The sequence below is a fragment of the Hypomesus nipponensis genome, chromosome 6 (genome assembly GCF_054491055.1).
Source record: "Hypomesus nipponensis isolate SF chromosome 6, ASM5449105v1, whole genome shotgun sequence".
In the NCBI taxonomy this organism is placed as follows: Eukaryota; Metazoa; Chordata; class Actinopteri; order Osmeriformes; family Osmeridae; genus Hypomesus; species Hypomesus nipponensis.
The window spans coordinates 19545550-19562749 of record NC_140366.1 but is presented as its reverse complement, the minus strand read 5'-3'; the positions used below and the strand labels follow the sequence as shown (position 1 = coordinate 19562749).

The 17200-nt window shown below is 43.5% G+C and overlaps 2 protein-coding genes across 5 annotated transcripts; both read right to left on the bottom strand.

Annotated features, from left to right (window-relative positions):
- Positions 1-5: 5 nt before the first annotated feature.
- On the bottom strand, positions 6-6269 carry brox (BRO1 domain and CAAX motif containing). 3 transcript variants are annotated; one of them, XM_084700588.1, is made up of 13 exons: positions 6129-6269; positions 5331-5463; positions 5094-5200; positions 4895-4991; positions 4691-4786; positions 4509-4581; positions 4218-4323; positions 3854-3943; positions 3387-3472; positions 3132-3213; positions 2582-2732; positions 2116-2275; positions 6-1834 (listed from the first exon to the last, which is right to left on the bottom strand). In XM_084700588.1, exons 2-13 carry the CDS (start codon positions 5429-5431, stop codon positions 1751-1753), a joined length of 1233 nt encoding a protein of 410 aa, XP_084556714.1. In that variant the 5' UTR covers positions 5432-5463; positions 6129-6269; the 3' UTR covers positions 6-1750. The 3 variants fall into 3 exon arrangements, with proteins under 3 accessions (XP_084556714.1, XP_084556715.1, XP_084556716.1); XM_084700589.1 differs by having other exon boundaries at positions 5331-5460; positions 6129-6260; XM_084700590.1 differs by having other exon boundaries at positions 5331-5432; positions 6129-6248.
- Positions 6270-6408: 139 nt separating this feature from the next.
- Positions 6409-9295, bottom strand: LOC146287535 (alpha-1,6-mannosyl-glycoprotein 2-beta-N-acetylglucosaminyltransferase). 2 transcript variants are annotated; one of them, XM_084700913.1, is made up of 3 exons: positions 9246-9295; positions 7607-9091; positions 6409-7528 (listed from the first exon to the last, which is right to left on the bottom strand). In XM_084700913.1, the coding sequence occupies exon 2, from the start codon at positions 8850-8852 to the stop codon at positions 7611-7613; it is 1242 nt and encodes a 413-aa protein (XP_084557039.1). In that variant the 5' UTR covers positions 8853-9091; positions 9246-9295; the 3' UTR covers positions 6409-7528; positions 7607-7610. The 2 variants fall into 2 exon arrangements, with proteins under 2 accessions (XP_084557039.1, XP_084557038.1); XM_084700912.1 differs by having other exon boundaries at positions 6409-9091.
- Positions 9296-17200: the final 7905 nt, after the last annotated feature.

Genomic DNA, 17200 nt, shown 5'->3' with positions numbered 1-17200 from the left:
GCAGATTCCAGTTTCATAGTCGTAACTTTATTGAGACACATTGTCAAAGACAAGACATGATTGGATGAGAAAGAGCTACAGTTGGCTTGTGTGTACATTGTAATGATGACATGGCAACTTTGTCATCACAGCAACAGCTGCTTTAATTAAGGAGTAAAGAAAATGGGTCCTCTAAAAATACAATGGATTACATTTTTTTCAGTGAGAATCCCATTACTCAAATCACATCGATGGTTTGCTCTTAACATAAGGGCACAAAGATCAATCGTAGTCTCCAAGCCTTTTCTCCAATTTCAACTAGTTATATTTTTTAGCATTCTGCACATTGCTACATTTACAAATAACTTTTAATGGAATGTAAACCTATATTATGTCAAGGACTGCATTGTCTTGTATAGGTCCTAGACATATTTGATTTATGGTTATACAGTTATTACCAAATGTAACTGATTAACTGAGATATTTAAAAGCATTCACTGCAAGATGAGTACATCATTGTCATTCAGAGATAAATCATCAACATGAGATTAATTCATTTTACATAACACAGTTAAGTTATTTAGGCTAAAAACAGGGTAACTGACTACAGACAGGTAGCAGTCACCCAGCAGGGTAACTGACTGCAGGCAGGTAGCAGTCACCCAGCAGGGTAACTGACTGCAGACAGATAGCAGTCACCCAGCAGGGTAACTGACTGCAGGCAGGTAGCAGTCACCCAGCAGGGTAACTGACTGCAGACAGGTAGCAGTCACCCAGCAGGGTAACTGACTGCAGGCAGGTAGCAGTCACCCAGCAGGGTAACTGACTGCAGGCAGGTAGCAGTCACCCAGCAGGGTAACTGACTGCAGACAGGTAGCAGTCACCCAGCAGGGTAACTGACTGCAGACAGGTAGCAGTCACCCAGCACAGCAGCTGAAGTGTGAGAATTACATTTCTAAAGCACAACAAATACATAAACTCCTTCAGAAAGGTTTTAAAATATGTTTATACCCTACAGGAGATCAAACCATCAGTATGACCCAGTGGTGCCTGTGGACAGTCTGACTAAAGAGTTTCAGTCAGTCTGCAGCTAGACAGAGTATATCATTTCAATACATCAGATTTCAGTATAAACTATTTTCCAGCGACAGAGCTTTACAAGAGCAGTACAATAGGCTTGTGTTGGAGTGTTTTTAGATCTTCTAGTAAATTAAATACAGGAAAAAAAAATCAAATATGTGATTTGTTCTACCATACATTGTATAGAAATGTTGGAGTGGTTCACTAGTTATATATTATGTACTATGTATACAGGAAAACAATAAATTAAGTTTCTAACACAAAATCGTTTTTTTATAATCCCCTACAGTCCCGATAGTTAAGAATACCTCAACCTCAAAACAGAGCCAATAATATTTAAATGTATTATAAACTGAATAGAAAATAGAAAACAGCTATCTACCATGTATAAAATGAACTGCAATAGTCATGCAACCTCAAAAAACACTACAGATAAAAACAAACAAAATGTATGAACACATTCCATGCATCCTTTTCTTGAATTGTTGTTAATTGTTGATTGATTTCCCTCTCCTGATCTAAATTGTCCCCTGTTAGAGGCTGTGGAGGCTTGTAGAGGCCGCGGGGAGAGTCACCTTCCCATGATGCTTAGGAGTCAAAGCAGCCAGGGTGTGTATCTATGTGTGACTGTGTGTGAGAGTGTGTGTGAGAGTGTGTGTGAGAGTGTGTGTGTGAGAGTGTGAGAGTGTGTTCAGGAGAGCACGCATCCTGTGTCCTTCTCAGGCTTCAAGTCAGGCTCCTTCACTGGCTTCACCTCCACCTCCTTGGGTTTGGCCTGGACACACACACACACACACACACTCAGGACCTCAAACATCGCAGTTACTCAGCAGACACTTTCAACCACATAGTACACCAAAGTACTGCAGATAATGTTATAAATATTCAATAAAGAAACATCCCAATCACAGTTACAGTGATGGCATGTACCCCCTGGTAAATCCCAAGTTAACCAGTTGAATGAACCCTTTCTGCTGGTAGATCATGTCACATGGCCCTATCCTGACGGGCTGCACGGTCCCGTCTCAGACGTCTGAACAGGTGAACACCTCTCACCTTCTCATCTTTAGCCCCCTTGGTTAGGTCGAAGGTTGCGTAGACTTCCGGGGTGCACAGGTCGCTGAGGGGCGGAAGCTCGAAGGTGATTGGATCAGCCAGCCCGTAGCTGGCCTTCAGCTCCAGCTGGGGCGCATCAGCAGGGACCTTGTGGAAGTATCTAAACACAAACTGCATCTTTTAACATTTCAACTTATCTGAACACAAACATACATTTTCCACACCTCAACTTTCAAGGCAAGGCAATTATACTTTTATATAATCACATGTCATACATGAGGCAGACTCTATAAACTTCACATATTTTGTGATAGTGAGTGTGTCTGTGTATGGTCGTACGTCTTATGGACTTGAAACTTTGTGTGTGTGTTTGACAGGGAGTATATATTTATATTTTGTGCATCATTGAGTGTCTCTTCACACATGTCTGTTTATATCTGTGTGTGTGTGTGTGTGCTAGCCTCACATGAAGCCGTTCTCTCGCTGGCACTTCTCCAGGGTGATCTTGATCTGGCCGCCCAGCTTGAGGAAGAACAGCTGTTCAGAGGGCTTGGCTGTGCTGCCTGGACCTTTGGTGTGACGGTACTCTTTACACAGAGCCTCGGCCCTGGAGTAACCTGCACATTCACAACACAACAACAACTGCTGCTGATGATGATGATGAGGGGAGCGTGACCTGGAAAGTGTTCTGTGGTTTTCACAAGTACATTCATGCCAGGTAGATTTGTTCATTACAACAGAGAAGTAAAAAGGAATTAATACTCGTGATGGTAGCTCTTTCAGTCTCTACGGAACAGTGGACAACAGGAAGTGAACAGGAGCAGGAAGTGGGAAGGAACAGGAAGTGAACAGGAACAGGAAGAGGGAAGGGACAGGAAGTGAACAGGAAGAGGGAAGGGACAGGAAGTGAACAGGAACAGGAAGAGGGAAGAGACCAGAAGTGAACAGGAGCAGGAAGAGGGACAGAGACAAGAACATGGAAAAGACAGGGACAGGAAGTGGACTGGAATACTAACATTTCTCGGCCTCTTGGAGTGATCGGATTGACTCTCCACACTTGTCACTAGCCAGCAGGGTCTGTCCATGGTAACAGAAGGCCTGTAGGCAAGACACAGAACACCCATCACTAACCCTGACTTCAGAACTGGTGTTTACATGTTACCCAGTAGAGCTGTCAAAGATTAGCCTACATGCATATCTAACCAGGAACGTAGGTATCATTATACATTGAAAACAGCACATCTGTGTGTCCCCCTTGCTGTGAGACTTACATAAGCCATGTAGAAATGCTGCTTCAGCTGAAGGTACTTCCTCCACTTGCTGCTGCACTCTGGCTCCAGGGTGTTCAGAGTGTGGTCTTCAGCACAGGAGGAGACAGGAGAGCAGGAACGACCAATCAGACCACAGGAGGAGAGAGGAGACCAGGAACGACCAATCAGACCACAGGAGGAGAGAGGAGACCAGGAACGACCAATCAGACCAAAGGAGAGAGGAGTCCAGGAACGACCAATCAGACCACAGGAGGAGAGAGGAGAGCAGGAACGACCAATCAGACCACAAAAGGAGAGAGGAGACCAGGAAGGACCAATCAGACCACAGGAGAGAGGAGAGCAGGAACGACAAATCAGACCACATCTTGACGCTTATTTACAACATCATGAATAATGATGCATCAGGAAATCACACTAAGATGTAATAACATGTCAAATGTGATTGTGATCAGATATGAATGCCTTACCAGCCTTCTGATAGAAGTTGGCTGTTTCGAACGCCAAGGCAGCAATGAGAGTGGCATTGTGCTTCAGCTCAATCGCCCTGGCGATGGTCACTATGACAAAGGGAGACAAATGATTAACAGTTCAAGTGACAATCTCTGTCCATAACCGGAGATTCATTGAAGATACTGCAGCATTTCAGGTTTATTTCCCATTTGTAACGAGTGAGCTGGAATCCTTTGGTCTTGCTCCTCCTGACAGTTTCCTTGTGGCCTGTCTTAACCTATAATCAATAATCTAAACCTGTAATAAACAAATCATTCCTAATCCTTTATGAGCTGCTATTATTATCAGCACATTTGATCGAGGTCAAGTGTTAACCCTGACCTTCTTGTGCCTCCGCTTGGCACTGTAGGATGTAGGTGTCTATGACCCTGGGTTCCAGGTCCCGGCCCTTCTCTGCTGGTGTGATCAGGCGAGGGATATCCACTTCCTGCCGGGAGACACCCCAGGGAGACCAGTGTTTACACCCCCCCCCCACACCTGAGGCACGTATTTATAGCTCAGAGGTTTTGGATGAAAGGGTCTGTTAGATGCAAGCATTAAAACCATTGTTCTGTGTTCTTATCTGTAGCATGCTTAGGGTGGAGGAACAGTAGGAGCTGTGAGGTCAGTTACCTTGAGGTGTTTAAATATCCCAGCAGCCAGTTTCAGGCTCCGGTGGACATCCTTAGCCTCAGGTTCCGTTATGCTGGAAAAGAGGTGGAACCAGGAGGAATGTGTCATGTGTGTAGTTTTGACAAGGCATTCATTAAGGGCACTATGTAATAATACATTTTAGCTACGCTGCTGTCACTTACTTTTCCTTTCCTGCTAGTCTTGAGGCAAACTTGGTGTACCAGACTGCAACATTGAAAGCCATAGAGACCAGTTCAAAGATGGCATCTTGCTGAGCACTATTATACAGTACAGGGGGAGGGAGAGAGAGACAGAGATGACCAGCAGTTATTATAATGTAAAACTAAATCCAATGCCATGCCTCCTTGCCTCTGAACAGTCTCTACCTTGGTGTGTTCCCCTGTAAAGTGTCGGTCCACTTGAAGTTCTGCATAAACCGCAGCTTGTTCTCTTGCGTGGTACCATCCAGTGACACTATGAAGCCTTAAGCATTCAGAGAGACAAGCAAGAGCTTGTTGATACAGACATAGTTCCTCATCACTTAAGACACTGGGGGAAGGATAGTGACACCTGAACAGTACAAACCTTGTAGGAGGGAGAAGTATGCATCTGTAGCATTTTTCATGATCTCAGGGTTGCAGGTTAGATCTGTGAACATGTCTAGGAGCCTGGCCCTGGTGGTTCTCAAGTCACTGATACGGAAAGTTGAAAGAAAACCACTGCATCAAATCCCATTGGTCCAAAAGCGATTGAGGCAAAACAAATACAGTATATTGCATGATGCTGAACATTAAAACTCAATTCGATGACCAAATGACATACTTGCATATTTTGTTTGCAGCTTGGCTTCCAGCAACTCCATAGAAGTTAAAGGAGACTGGTGCTGTAGCTTTCAATGGGTTTCGGTGGAACCAATGCGCCATTCTGGGGATTCAATGGTGTAACTTGAGATCTGCTGGAAGCGATATAGAATCCCATGACAATCCAGGACATGTTACCTACTTTTCACAGGGTGGATAGCTCTTATGAGGCTGACATAGTTTCCTTGTTTTATTTCGTACATTCACCAAATACTGAATGTTAACATTTCGTTTGTTTGAAGCTGTGTTCGCCTTAACGCCACGGAGACACCTTCTACTCTTAATATGATACCTTTAATTGTTGGTTTGCCTTTAATAGTAATATTTGGTGTTTTAATGAGACAAAGAAATGTAGAATTTTTAATAAACTTGGAGGCGTTGAATAAAGGGTGAGAATGGCCGTTTGTTCCGCCCAGGGAATAGCTCAGTCTTTTTTGGCCTATTGTTTAGCATGCTAGTAGTCAGCCAGCTAACAATCTTACACAATTTTTTAAACAACAGATTGACTATCGACTGAATGTGTCGATGAAATAAAGTTTATAAAGCATACATAAAAAAAAAAGCATCTCCATTGCGTATGCTGCTCAGTACAAAGTGACAGCTAATATTTGTTTGGGAGAGAGCTGGCTCGCAAGTCTAGCTTACTAGCAAGGTACAGTAGCTAACTGTCTTCATCGTTATCGAGTAACAAAGCTGAAAAAACAACTACGTTTCAGTTCAGAAATATAGACATTACTACAACAATATGTTTTTTTTTTACCTTTTCTATACTGGTGTTAATGTGCTAGCTAACGTAAACAAATCCTGCTTCGTAGTCGTTTAACCAGCCAGATAGCCAACTTCCGGAAATAAATGCATCATAAAGGTCCTGACCAGTTGAAGCGGGGCTTAATAATCACATGACTATACACTCCTGGCGAAGTTACCTAAAGTTTCTGTGTGTACGCCCGTTTTATGCAACAGCGCAGCAACATTATTAATAAATGTTGTCATGGTTTACAACTTGTGTTCAAATTCTCTGACAAATGAGACAATATAACCAAAGGAAAACAAGGACGTTTTTATTTTCCCATCTCGTCAAACATTCAGAGAAAAAAATTGAACTACCAAGAAAATTCAAGTCAGAAGACAGTGACGGACAGATGTACAGTATTTACATTTCATCATTGAACTTCCAAACACATTCTCCGTCACCCAGTAAACAGCAGTTTACATTAAAGGAAGCTACATTGAAAAGATTGTGCTTTGCAATAATAAATCTGATACAGTTTAATCATCAAGGATACAATCATCATGTATATTACAAAGATAGCAGAACCATCTGTAAAGGCATTGAGTTCCATGGTTAACTTGAAGAACCCCACGTCCAAGATGAAGAAACTCCCTCAAATATATGTGTGTGTATGTCTGTATGTGCAATACGTCAATTTGGTCAGGCCTCACACATAGGATCTATAATCTATGTAAATAACATGAAAACGCAAACTCACCCTCAGCTAAGTCAGTCGGAGCAATATGTTTAGCTTTATACTTTTCAAGATCACAAAGTATTCCTAAACCTAATCACAAACATTCTCTTTCTCCACCTTCATCAAGGGCTAAAGAAAGGTATTATTTTATGACTCAAGTTAGTGTACGTATATAAGTACTGTAATGTTTATTGACAGTCCACGACAACCTGAGCACCGACTTAGTGGCAAAATAGCAATCATTTATCGGTGTCACTTCCAAACATGGCATTGAGCATATGTCATAGTGTCTGCCTCTTTGCTTTAGCTTTACTGTAAGCAGCATGTGTACCAATACAGAAATCCCACATTTAAGCAAACCAGTTAGCACACTATTTGGCGAATGGTTCAGGAATGTTTACCGTTATGCCTAACTGATGCAGGAGCATTACATGCCCCTTTAACACATTAAGTAAGCTTAAGAATTCTTATAAACCCAACTAAAGGGAAACCTGATGGGGGAAAAGCTACTAATTAAAACGTGCATGTGTGCACAACGCATGACAAAATGACTGAGATCTTTGGCAATGGTGTTTGGTAGAAACATCAACAAGGTTTAAAATGAGCTGCACTCAAAACAGTCTCCAAAACACATCCCATCTTTTGGACGATCGCAGACACAAATCCTAACAGGCTGCGACCTCTGGAAACCCTGAAAAGAACAAGTATTAATGGCCTTTATTTTCCTCGGTACATCCCATACGACGTGACATCAGAGAAAAACACTCACGGTTCTACAGACGTTTGGCATAGTTTTTACAGAGAATATGATCCCTCGTGTCCCCCCAGCCCCCGTTCTTCACATGGACCTTGTGCTCCACCGGCTCTGCGACGGACAACGCAAGGGATTGTGGGAAGAGGGAGTCCTTGGCCTGCTGGAGAAATTCCTCTGCCTTCTGCAGGGCCCACTCTGGGCGGCAATTCTCCTTCTGATGCAGGCCACAGTTCCCGGTGTGGAGGACCCTGGACCCCTGGGCCACCAGTACCTTCAGAGGCTTGGCTATGCAGCCGCCCGACAGGTGCTGCAGAGTCCAGTCCCAGTTGTAGTCGTCGTAGGAGCAAAAGTCGTCCCCACAGCCCATCAGCTTGTAGTACACCTCCCTGGAGATGCCCATGCCTATGTTGTGCTTGGTGGACATCCAACCCGTGGTCCTCACCTTGTCAGACAGCTTGAAGAAGGCGGCCGACAAGTTGTCGTGGTTCCCCAGAGCCAGCATGTCACAGTCTGGGCAACTGGTCTTCCTGAAGGCTAACATGTCCTTGTACAGGTGATACAAGTCAGGTAAGATGTAGTTGTCTTCTTCTAGGAAGATGGCGAAGCCACTGTATCCCTGCAGCGCCTGCACTCGCTCCCACACAAAGTGCAGCTTCCACCACCAGTGGTGTTTGGTCTGAGTAATGGAGGCCTCTCTGTAGTGGCCATAGGAGTCAGGATGCTCAGCGTTAACACATCCCGCCTTAACAGCCTCATCTCTGGACAGGTCTCGCGGGCAGTCTCTTGGATCCTGTCCAGGAAACTCTGAGGGATGCAGCTGAGTGCTGAAGGGGAAGTAGATTTGCAGGACTTTGCAGAAGGTTATCCCCTGCACAATGCTATTGATTTCCTCTGAAAAATAGTCATGGCTGAAAATAAGCAGAAAACTGTGAACCTCAGCTGCTTTTTCCAACGACTTTATTAGTATTTTGAGGTAGTCTGGTCGGTTGTGAACCTGAATCACTAGAACCAGCTGAGGTTCCCCGGAAAACGTATCTCTGTTCTGAATGTTTTGTTTATAATTGCTGTTGTAAACCGAAGTTTTCATGTCCTCTACGGAGTCGAATTGAAACGTCGTGTCTCCAGGTAAAACGTTCTCATGAGCGACACTACTTGTGTCGTCGCCAGATATTAAAACACGTGTTGAAAACATGACCGTAACAAATATGAATGAGAGACCCAATGCAACAAGCAGATTCTTTTTAAGAATACGAAACCTCATTGTCGTAACTAATGGCAGCTTTTAAATAGAAAAAAAGCTTGTGAATCACCTTACAGTGAACGTCCTCATTATCCAGTTCATGTGGTTGGCAATAGCAACATAGTGAACTCCCGTGCCTGCGGTGTCCGTGAACCTCACTTTGTCAGAAAGTTATAATTTATTTTTTTCTGAGTCGACGTGGGATTCTCCTTCGTTCGAAACCGATGATGACTAGCTCCTACTCAAGAGTTCGTGAACACCTGTGAAGCGAAGTAACAGATAATCGAATAGCTGTATGTTTTGTTTGGTAAAGTTCGATAGAAAACTTAATGGCTTTGTATTCAGGAAATACATTTGACTTTAATCCTATCTGAATGTTTCCACTTATTGAGGAACGCTGTTGAGACGACTTACCCGTAGAGGTGTCATGTGTCATAGCTCTCTAACTAGGAAGTGGGTGGTTTGTACAGCTATGAGCTGGGAGTAACTTAGAAGACTGTGTGCTGACGTGTACTATCCAGCCAACGGGAAACGACAATTGTGCTTCGTCAACGAGTCAAACCTAGTTGGGTAAAATGAGGTGGTAGTTTTGAAGCTCATACGAATCAATCATTTTGCGGGGACATTTGTATGAAGCGGTTTCTTATATTGTGTATGTGTGCGTGGTGGAGGGGGTGGGTGAGGGTGGAGCAGTGCAAAGGTAGCCTTACACATTCACCAGGTATGCTGCAAAGTACCAGTATACAGTACAGCGGAGTAGCATTTTTGGTAACCCATATGTATGGCCACACTAAGGTGACATACAAGGTCAGAAACTAATAAGGAGTGACACATCGCAAAAGCACCACATTTACTGGGAACAGTGCAAAGTAACTAGTAGGGAGGGTGCAACTGAAATGGAAAAAAAGTTTCATTTACTCACAACCTAGATGGCCTCCAAACTCCAGTAAGAACAGAGGTAATAGAAGTGACTCAACACGAGTAGAGTACACATCAGAGCAGAGTAGAGCAGAGTCTGTTAGAGCAGAGCCTCTTAGAGCAGAGCAGAGCCTGTTAGAGTAGAGCCTGTTAAAGCAGAGTCTGTTAGAGTAGGGCCTGTTAGAGCAGAGCAGAGCCTGTTAGAGCAGAGCAGAACCTGTTAGAGTAGAGCCTCTTAGAGCAGAGCAGAACCTGTTAGAGTAGAGCCTGTTAAAGCAGAGTCTGTTAGAGCAGAGCCTCTTAGAGCAGAGCAGAGCCTGTTAGAGTAGAGCCTCTTAGAGCAGAGCAGAATCTGTTAGAGTAGAGCCTGTTAAAGCAGAGTCTGTTAGAGCAGAGCCTCTTAGAGCAGAGCAGAGCCTGTTAGAGTAGAGCCTGTTAAAGCAGAGTCTGTTAGAGTAGGGCCTGTTAGAGCAGAGCAGAACCTGTTAGAGCAGAGCAGAACCTGTTAGAGCAGAGCCTGTTATAGCAGAGCAGAGTCTGTTAGAGCAGAGCAGAGCCTGTTAGAGCAGAACCTGTTAGAGCAGAGCAGAGCCTGTTAGAGCAGAGCCTGTTAGAGCAGAGCAGAACCTGTTAGAGCAGAGTCTGTTAGAGTAGAACAGAGCCCGTTATAGTAAAGCAGAGCAGAGCCTGTTAGAGTAAGGCAGAGCCTGTTAGTGCAGAGCAGAGCCTGTTAGAGCAGAGCAGAGCCTGTTAGAGCGAGCAGAGCAGAGCAGCAGTTTATTGAACCCAGTTAGGATTTACACTATTGCGACGGCAGGGTCAAAGGAATATGCAAGCAAGCATGCAAAATAAGGCAACAATTCAGGATTACAAGTATGTTTGGAAAACATGTATTTCAAGAAGTAGAGGAGTACAAGTTTTTCAAGCATAACATAAATAAGGTGACTTGGGTCAGAAGTTGTAAGAGAATGAGACAGGACCAATGGATGTTTATTTATTTTCACCTCTAGATGGCAACAACAGACTACACCAGTGTGACTATCAGGTTTCAAGTGTGTTCGCTTGAAACCTTGGGCCTGCTTCTCTCCAACCTGAGTACATTTGAATTTCACCATAAATAATACTAATCTTATGTTACCTTTTTTATAAAGTGTACTGTAATTTTTCTATGTGGGTGGGTATAGTTCAGTGTAGGAGCATTCGATTGCAGTTCAAGAGGGCATAGGTTCAAATCCCTCCTCTGCGTTGAGATCCGCTTAGTGAACCCATTGTTCTTATTAACATGGCATCGGAGACCTTCTGGGATTCTGATATCAAGGAGCATTTTCAATTATATTGTGTCCTTGGCCAAGGCACTTCACCCTATTTGCCTCGGGGGAATGTCCCTGTACGTTACTCTGGATTACAGCATCTGCTAAATGTAAATGTTAATACCCAATGTCCTCTACTAGGACTAATATTTCACAGTCATACTGTGGAAAATGTACATTGTAAAGAAATCCTTTGAGGAAATATGAAATGAACATTTGATCAAGCAATTATTCAAAATACGTCTGGAATATGTTCACACACTTTTCTGGATTATATATGTGTCCTTTGTCGACATTGATGTGGAAGAATCATCTGCCTGACTGCCAAAGAACAAATGTTATTTTAGCTTTGCCCAAAGCACCAGAATTCAGAACAATGTTTCAAGAACAGACATTTGGCACACTCTCATATTAAAGCCACATGCTGTTATTGTGCTTTCAGTATGAATAATTAAACGACATATGATTCATCACCAATAAACCTTTGTTGTTTTATGGGCAAAGTTGTTGATCGTGCCCATGACGGGCTCACGTGAGTCGTCTCTCGCTTTTGATTGAGTCTCAGACACTGAAAGGAACAGAAACCCTTTCATCCGGGTGTGTCTGTGTGTCCAGGTGAGGGCTGTGGATGATCTGTGTGTCCAGGTGAGGGCTGTGGATGATCTGTGTGTCCAGGTGAGGGCTGTGGATGATCTGTGTGTCCAGGTGAGGGCTGTGGATGATCTGTGTGTCCAGGTGAGGGCTGTGGATGATGTAGAGCCATGAAAAACGATTTGTGTGTTTTGAAAAGGGAGTAGCCCCAGCTTGTGTTCAAGCACTCACCAGGCACTGCAAAATCACACCAGAACTTCAGGAACAATCACCAACGCCCATGTCAACGTACAAAGCGTAGCCTACAAAACTCGAAGGTGTAGTCTTCCAAAATATTCCATTCTATGAAGGGATATTCAAACACTTCCCCTAAAAAAAAAAGTACAGGCAGTGTTTGGAAAATATAAGTGGGTTGTTTTTTTCCTTACAAATATGTTTCACATTTTGCACTCTGACTTCATTGTAGTGTCCTAACTGTTTGAAGAGACGGGGTACACTGCGGTGGAATGCCAAGTCTCTGCGCCAACCGGTCTGTTTATGATCTTGCAAACAATAACGCCTAGATTCCAGTAGATTGCATTTAACGAGCTGTATTTATTATTATTTGACATGCATACATTACATTCATTAGTAACATGATAAAAGTAGCACATATTAACATTTTAGATAACCCTAATCGTTGTCAGTCTCCATTACAACACAATACAGAATCAGGAATTGTCGAAGCATGTCAAATTTTCAATATATCCCCCATTCTAAAATTAAGTGTATTCATTTTGCTCCTCATGGTCTTGAAGAGTTGACTGCAACCCCCCCTCACTCCCACACACACCCCCTCCCCAGCCCCCAGCCCCCAGCCCCCATCCCCCAGTCCCCTGACTTTAGGTCAGACAGGCAGAAGACAGAGAGAAGGGGCTCTCCTTTTACCAGAACATCTTGCCCAGGGCAGCATGCTGAAAGCGATGACCTCATGATGCACAACACATGAGCCCCCCTGCGCCACCTTCTGCTGGGTTTTTACACCAGCTGGTTCTGCTCAGAGCAATGACACAACCTGTACCCTGTAGAACAGACAGACAACCTGTACCCTGTAGAACAGACAGACAACCTGCACCCTGTAGAACAGACAGACAACCTGCACCCTGTAGAACAGACAGACAACCTGCACCCTGTAGAACAGACAGACAACCTGCACCCTGTAGAACAGACAGACAACCTGCACCCTGTAGAACAGACAGACAACCTGCACCCTGTAGAACAGACAGCTGGAAGCAACAGCAGGACAATGCTGTGCACGACACTGTAAACACAAAGAGCAGAGAAGAGTACAAATGTAGTGGCGAAGAGACACAGTACAGCATAGCAATGTTAATGATGCTAGACCAGAGGACTGTATGGTAGAACAGTACAGACTATAGAGGTAGAGCAGTATGAAACAGTAGACTAGAGTTGAGCAGAGCATGGTAGGGTAGGGCAGAGTACAGTATAGTACTGGTAGAGTAGAATGGTAGAGCAGAGTGAAGCCTGCAGGGTCTAGCTGGCCATGGTCATGACATGAGATAAACGAAAACAGATGAGAGTATGACAGTTATGCAGCCCTGCCCCTGACACTTGGACAGTTACTGGAGCCAGGAAATTAGAGATTGGTTTTGTATGTGTGTGAGTGTGTGTGTGTGTGTGAATATGTGTGTGTGTGAGTATGTGTTTGTGTGTGTGTGTTGAGGGAGGTATGGGGCTCGACTGAGTCATGTTTAACTTTTTTAATCCTTCTTGGATTTCCCTCAAAGCACTTTATATGGAACTGTGTCTATCTGTATCTATGGACTGGATGTGACTCAAGGAAATGTTATTCTCCCAGAGATAGAATACATATATATGTGAGACTGGCCTCACCCATACTGCACTCTGAAAGAAGCCCAAACAATTTCACACTAACCTCTTCCAGCTGACTTCATCACAGACAAGGGCAAAGTGGTATATTTGTCAGATCCACCCAATAGGGTGTAATAGTGCCTATGAAAGGGTGCAGGATGTGCATTGTAATGACGAGACAATCACGTACATCATCTATTAAGAGTAACATGAAACCATTTCATGGATGCAGTCTCTAATAAGAGAGTTCGCAGGTACAGTACAACATAAAGTAACATATTGTCAATTGCTGCTTATGGCCAAGAATGTTTTTAAACATTCTTGACATTCTTTTTACATTAACTACTCACAACAAAGATTACACAGTGCATACCAGCTGAACTTAAAGGTTAGAAGCTCACAAATGGGTATAGCTCAGAGCATTTGACTGCAGGCAAAGGTTTCCGGTTCAAATATCCCTCTGTACTGTGTCTCTTTGGATAAAACCAAATGCTACATGAACACAGTGCATTGCAGAACACTGTGACCCCTCACACACAGTACACTGTGTAATAAATGCAGAACATCTGGCTTCAGCTAACTCTGCCTCTCTGGATCTCCTGGAGGAAATCTGGGCTTGTTGTCCAGATCCTCTCCTGTCTCCTGTCTCCTGTCTCCTGTCTCCTCTCCTGTCTCCTCTCCTAAGCTTACTATAGGCAGTTGTGGGAAAGCCTTGCTTCACAGATGAACTGTTAGTTTCCCTTCCAGAAGGGAGCAGTGTTTGAAAGGATGTATTATAAATGTACACCAAGGGACCCAGCTTTAAACAAGACTTGGACAGAGACAAGTTGGTCCTTAAGAAGATCCACTTCTGGGGAATGAGAAAAGTTGACCTTAATGTACCGTAATGTTAACCCTAACCCTAAATACACTGGAAGCTTTCTTGTTACCACAGAATAACACACTCCACATGCATTCCTTCTCCAGCTGTGGATGAAGAGACGACTGATTAATTATGCGTGTTTCACGTCATACAAAACAATCTTTTTGACTATTTAAAATACTGATCTATTTAGCAATAACAAACACTTGTGGTGAGTGAATATGTCTGACTGAAATTCAAGTTGGGTTAAACCCTGCCCCCCCCCCCCCCCTTCTCTCCAGGGGACAGTAAACCTGGACTAACAAATGATTTCAACAGAAAAATCATAAACAGTTTTGTAGTCTTTGCCTGCCAGTTGTATCACAGGAAAGTTCAATATTTAACTTTTTGGACTTTAGGTGACTTATTGAGGTACACATGTTTGTGTTGGGGATGTCCACTTCCAGATCCTATAGATTCCAAGCAGGTGTTGACTCACTGAGATACGTGGGAGAAACACCACACTGATGAAAGGTTTCACTGCACATGCGCCGAACGCCGTACCAGTCTGTACCATGCCTGTCTAGATAACTGCTATCCATTCACTTTGAAGGATAGACCTTTCTCCTTCAAAACCGACCCAGCCATCTGTCCACTGAAGAAACTCTCTCCAGACTTACATAAACAATGAAGACATGTGACTGGTGTATCAGAAGACAGAGACAGATGGGGGAACAGCTGTCTGTGATGAGGACACCGCAGCTGCTGTAGACGACATGCAGACTGAATGTGAAAAGGGAGCAATAGTGTGTGTGTGTGTGTGTGAGAGAGAGACATGGGGAGACATGGAGAGAAAGAGGTAAAGCCAGAAAGAAGAGGGAGGAAGAGAAAATGGGAGAGAGAGAGAGCTAGAGAAAGAGAGAGAAAGGGAGCATTTGACTGCCAGTCAGAAAGGTTCAAACACCCCCTGTACAGGTTGGGAAAAAAGCTCAATTGCAAAATGACATCACATTGTAATTGTCAGTTGGGCGTTGCCATAGCGCCTACATAGACAGTGTCTTTTCCAGTTCAAACATACACTCAAGGCCTGCAGTCGTACTGCCATGCAGGGTGAAGGTTGCAGGTTGAGTGCGTACACAGTACATGGGCTGTGTACAGAAACTGCATGTGAAAGAGCCCCATAATACTGTCATCTGGGCAGTATTACATTTAAGTGTAGCGCTATTTTGGACCCTCTTACAGCTATGCTGGGTAAAGTGTCAGAGTGTCAGAGGAGGCTGTGCGGTTGTTGTTGCAGAGAGAGCTGAAAAGAGACGGTGCCTTCTCAGACAGAATAGGAAGGTTCTGGTTGCACAATAATCGTATCTGATTTAATGTGGTTGGCAGCGACGGAAAGAACAACCCTGTGAAAACAAAAGAAGAGATGTTCCGCACAGACATGGATCTCAGAGGGAACAACATAAACATTTGGATAGAAAACGTGTATAGCAGGACTCTCTTTCACACACACACACACAATCTCTCCCTCCCTCTCTCTCTCTCACACACACACACACACACACACACACAATCTCTCCCTCTCTTTCTCTCCGGAGGACAGATCATGAACTCCAGTATATTGTATCTTCATGTTGGTTTTGCGTTTGTACCTATGTTGTTTACATGAAACTGAAAGTTATTAAGAAAAAAGTCTTAATATGCTACTTCCTCACAGGGACAAAATCACCCCTTGTACAGTGAATCGATTTGGATAAAATAATCTGCTAAAACAATATACATATCGTTGATGGTAAATGCTTATCTTTGAATGGCAGGATCTAACCAAGCGTTGGATCCCATGAGAACTAGCTTCCCAGCAGTTACACGACTGCTTGTCCAGGAAATGTTCAAGTTTTTTTCTCAACCACTAAGATGCTTTTAATGAAACTGGGATCCAGTTGATCTCCATCGTAATCTAACTAGAACAACAGTGCTCTTTAAATACAGTACGTCATGTTTACATGGCTTTCACACAAACATATTTCTCAGATAAGCAAATCACGTCAAACAAAAAAAATCTTCATGGATATTTGAAATCATTCCATATCTGTGAACGTCTTCTGGAATCCAAAACGTTTTTGCACACTTGTTCAGCCATCAATCTTTCCTGGGTCATGCCTACCAGGTCACCTTGTCATAGTCTATGTAAGGAGATGTGTTCTTGATCGCCCGCCGAGGTTAAAACTTCTGTGTGATGCTAATGAGAACACGCTGCCTGATTGGCTGGATGCAGTGGAATGGAATGTCAACTGCTGCTCCTGCGTTTGCTTTTTACACAGAGCTTGTTTTCTTAGCGTGGAGTTTTTCATTTTGATTATTAGTACGTAGAATGAAAATTACACGGAATCTGGTAGCTGAGGCAGTCGGGTGTGGAGACGGCAATAACAACCACATCCCCAAAACTGTGGGTTGTTATAAAGTCTTGGAAGGAATGATGAATCTTAGACGGACGATCCGATGTTTGAAGAATAACGAAGACATTCACGCTGTGGTTAGCAGTGCATCTGTTACCAGTTATTTAGATTACAGCTGATTACAGCTGGCTGCTGTGGCTTCTTCAAACGAGGTTTTGAATCTAATATTGTTGTTAGTGGGCTGACTGGTCTCTTTGTCTACAGATGAAAATTGGGTTAAAAAATACAGGCCAAGAGCTTCAGTAACTTCCAGAATAATAGGTGGAAGGCTGTCCAACATGGGGGGATTTCGAAACTTGTAATGAGGACGGTTGTTCCAAGCCTTCTTAACCTCTGTTCTCTCTGGAAAGTTACGTTTCTCAATATATCAGCAAGATACAGACA